At 38.2% G+C, this 2,992-nt stretch overlaps 1 protein-coding gene across 1 annotated transcript; it reads left to right on the top strand.

Moving 5' to 3' along the window:
* Window positions 1–1,848, top strand: LOC148201366 (uncharacterized). The gene is made up of 3 exons (XM_088110156.1): window positions 1–160; window positions 1,312–1,468; window positions 1,591–1,848. The coding sequence occupies exons 2-3, from the start codon at window positions 1,313–1,315 to the stop codon at window positions 1,636–1,638; spliced, it is 204 nt and encodes a 67-aa protein (XP_087966282.1). The 5' UTR covers window positions 1–160; window position 1,312; the 3' UTR covers window positions 1,639–1,848.
* The last annotated feature ends 1,144 nt before the right edge of the window (window positions 1,849–2,992 follow it).

The raw sequence follows: 2,992 nt of genomic DNA, 5'->3' as shown, positions 1-2,992 counted from the left end.
TCGGTTCAGACCGGGTTAATAGAGAGACAAACGGAACACCTATAAAACTCGTTCATCTTCCGCCAACCGAAAAGACCCTAGATTATCACAGAGCTGGTTCCTCATTCTTCTTCGTCGCAAATCTCACAATCTTTAGAGAAACCTATCGCCTCTATTCCAAGTAAGCTCCTAAAGCCCCACGCTATTCCTCACTCACTTCACGATTTAGCCTCGCTCTTCTCCCAGATCTCGTCTTCCATTTGTTTTTTGTTATTTTATTCTAGTTAAATCAATTTTGCCAAATTCTTCTGTTTTGATCATATTCAAACAGTGTGCCTTATCCACGAATCTGGTTTTTATCATTGTTCAATCTGTTTCTGTATTCGATTTTGTCTTCTCAATTAAATCCGGATATTTTGTTGTTTTCCCTGTTTTCTGGTTTTTAGTCGAATTGATGCTTCAATTTTGTTTTTCATCTGTTACGTGTGTGGGGGATTATTTATTTAGTGTTCTGTTGAATTATGAAACTGTGAAGAAGTTCAAGTTGTGCAAAATAACATTAGGGTTAGGCATACCTTTGTTCCCAAGCAGTAGTGGCAAGCATTTGGTGATGTCAATTCTGTAATGTTCTTTTGGCACGTATATAATGATATTTGCTCGAATAATTGACGAATAGTTTATAATTATAACCACCTTTACCCCAGTCACTTCTCCTGCACATCCATAACCTCATATTTGCATATTTTGAATGATCAATTCATTCAATTTACGAAAATACGGGGCAGTGTGCTTGGTCTACAAGCATGAACAGTTGCACCTGCTACAATTTATAGTATACAATGGTACTTGGTCAAGAGACTTTGGAGTGGTGAGGAGAATGTAGCAAGATATAGTTTGTTACTCACTGGAGTTTGGAAAGCTGTTTCACTGTATATGTAGAGCTGTTTCTAATGTAACATCTTAGATATTATCTGATGAAACTGAAAATTGTCTGCACTGGAGTTTTGCTATATAGCTTTTGTATCTTCTTGTTCACCTGAAAATCCCCACTTTATTTGATATTCTAGTTTTTGGTAGTATGGTGCTTCAGTTATATATTTATCGCGTTGTTCCTTTTTTATCTTTTGTTTCTCTCCTGCTTCGTTCGATGCCTAAGTTGGAACTAGGTAAAGCTTCAAGTACTTCTCTCTATCTGGTATGTTTGTGATGGTGACAAAAGCGGGGGAGAGCATCCTTCAAGTCATGTTTTGTTTCAATTCATTTCATGCTATGTTTTCTTCCTATTTTAGATAGTTGGGAAAAAATGAGATAATCCTTGGCTTTGGTATGCAGGATGTCGGAAGCACCATTTAGACCACGTGAAAAGCTTTTTGAGAAGCAAAAATATTTCCAGAATATTCCCAAGCATACCTACTTGAAGGGACCCATGGATAAGGTTACATCTGTGGCCATACCTCTGGCTTTGGCTGCATCATCACTTTATCTGATTGTAAGTTTAATTGTAATATGGTCTTTTTACTTGTCTCTGTTGACTTCGTTATCAGTATATCTCCAATTCTCCATTTTTTTGGAATCATGTTATATCGACACTGTGTTATGCATTTTGTCCAGGGACGAGGGATCTATAATATGTCGCATGGAATTGGAAAGAAAGAATGACCTGGGAATTTCGAATTGAGGAGGTGGCTATTTGCGACACAAAACAACCATAGCCTCCTTAATATGGACCACTGGTTACCCTTGCATTTATGTTTGTTCTCTTAATAAAATTTCTTAGTTGCAGATTTTGACTGCCATTGGGGTTTATAACTTTATAACGAAAGTTGTTCATTGTATGTTTTATAAAATCAAATTGGGTGAATTGGCTCAGACTGCTGGCATTAGATTCTGGTTTATGCTTTGCCCCTTCTTTTGCATGCGTTAGACAAGCTCAACGGCTTTCCTCATCGGTCGTTATGCATTTCACTTTTTTCTTTATGGTGTGTCGTCCAGTGGAATTACTTGGTGAGTAGTTGCCCTTAAGCTATAGGTGGTGGCAGGAACCTGTGAAATGGTCTTAAGGTGGAAACCAAGTGCGGATTGGAACTCCATAGAATTTGTATTTATAATGCATGTTTGGTGTTATATTGGAGAGGTCTCTAACCCCAACCATGGTTTGGGTAAAAGAACATGTCGTAGTTTTTTCCCGTACCATGATTTAGAAAAGTCTAACTGAAAATAAAACACGTTATCATTAGAATCTTGATTCAATACTTTCAAGATTCTGAGTTTGTATGATGTGGTTGGGTGCGAGTGTTCTCTGCCTAAATCGGAAGCACAAAACACTAAAGGCAATTTTTCTCGGTCCAAACACGCTGTTAAGCGGCAACTTTGTCATTGAAGAAGGAAGCAATCTGCTTAACAGTGATCAGAGCATATTTTGTCAAGTGCGTGAATGTAAGCACAGATTTGCCCCTTAGTTGAAAATATGTGGCTGCAAGTCCTGCGCGTACTTTGTCTTCCTCGAGGTTTTGTTTGATCACGTACCAAAAGAGTATTACACAAGCAGCAAACAAATTCTTATTATGAGCAGGCAAAGCAAAAATCTTTTGTAGGATAGATTCAGTGGAAATGTGATACGGTGGGCCTATGCAATTCAAAGCTCGACATGACGTACCACAGCCAGTAGGTACTGCTCTCTAAGTCGCAGCAGTTATAGAGCTCAGATATTCAACGCTGCTGATCAAAATTCAGATACTAAGAAGTTCATGGACGGTCAAAACCCAAAAACAAGAGCACAACAACTAACAACTAAGCTGGAGACTAATTTTTTGGTGGGTGGACTGTGGGGCATATAACATTCATACGCCTCCAATAAGTCAGCAGAAAGTTTGCAGATCTTTGAATGTATACACCACGCTTGACAGAGTTGGATTGACTTGAAGCCTGCAAAATTTAAGTAGACAGAACTGAGAAGGAATCATTTGTTTCACATAATAAATTTCAGACAAATCTTTGGGACAAAAAACTGAAG

Source organism: Vigna umbellata, chromosome 3 (assembly GCF_029865625.1).
Source record: "Vigna umbellata cultivar VRB3 chromosome 3, Vumbellata_1.0, whole genome shotgun sequence".
In the NCBI taxonomy this organism is placed as follows: Eukaryota; Viridiplantae; Streptophyta; class Magnoliopsida; order Fabales; family Fabaceae; genus Vigna; species Vigna umbellata.
This window is presented reverse-complemented; position numbering and strand designations above follow the sequence as displayed.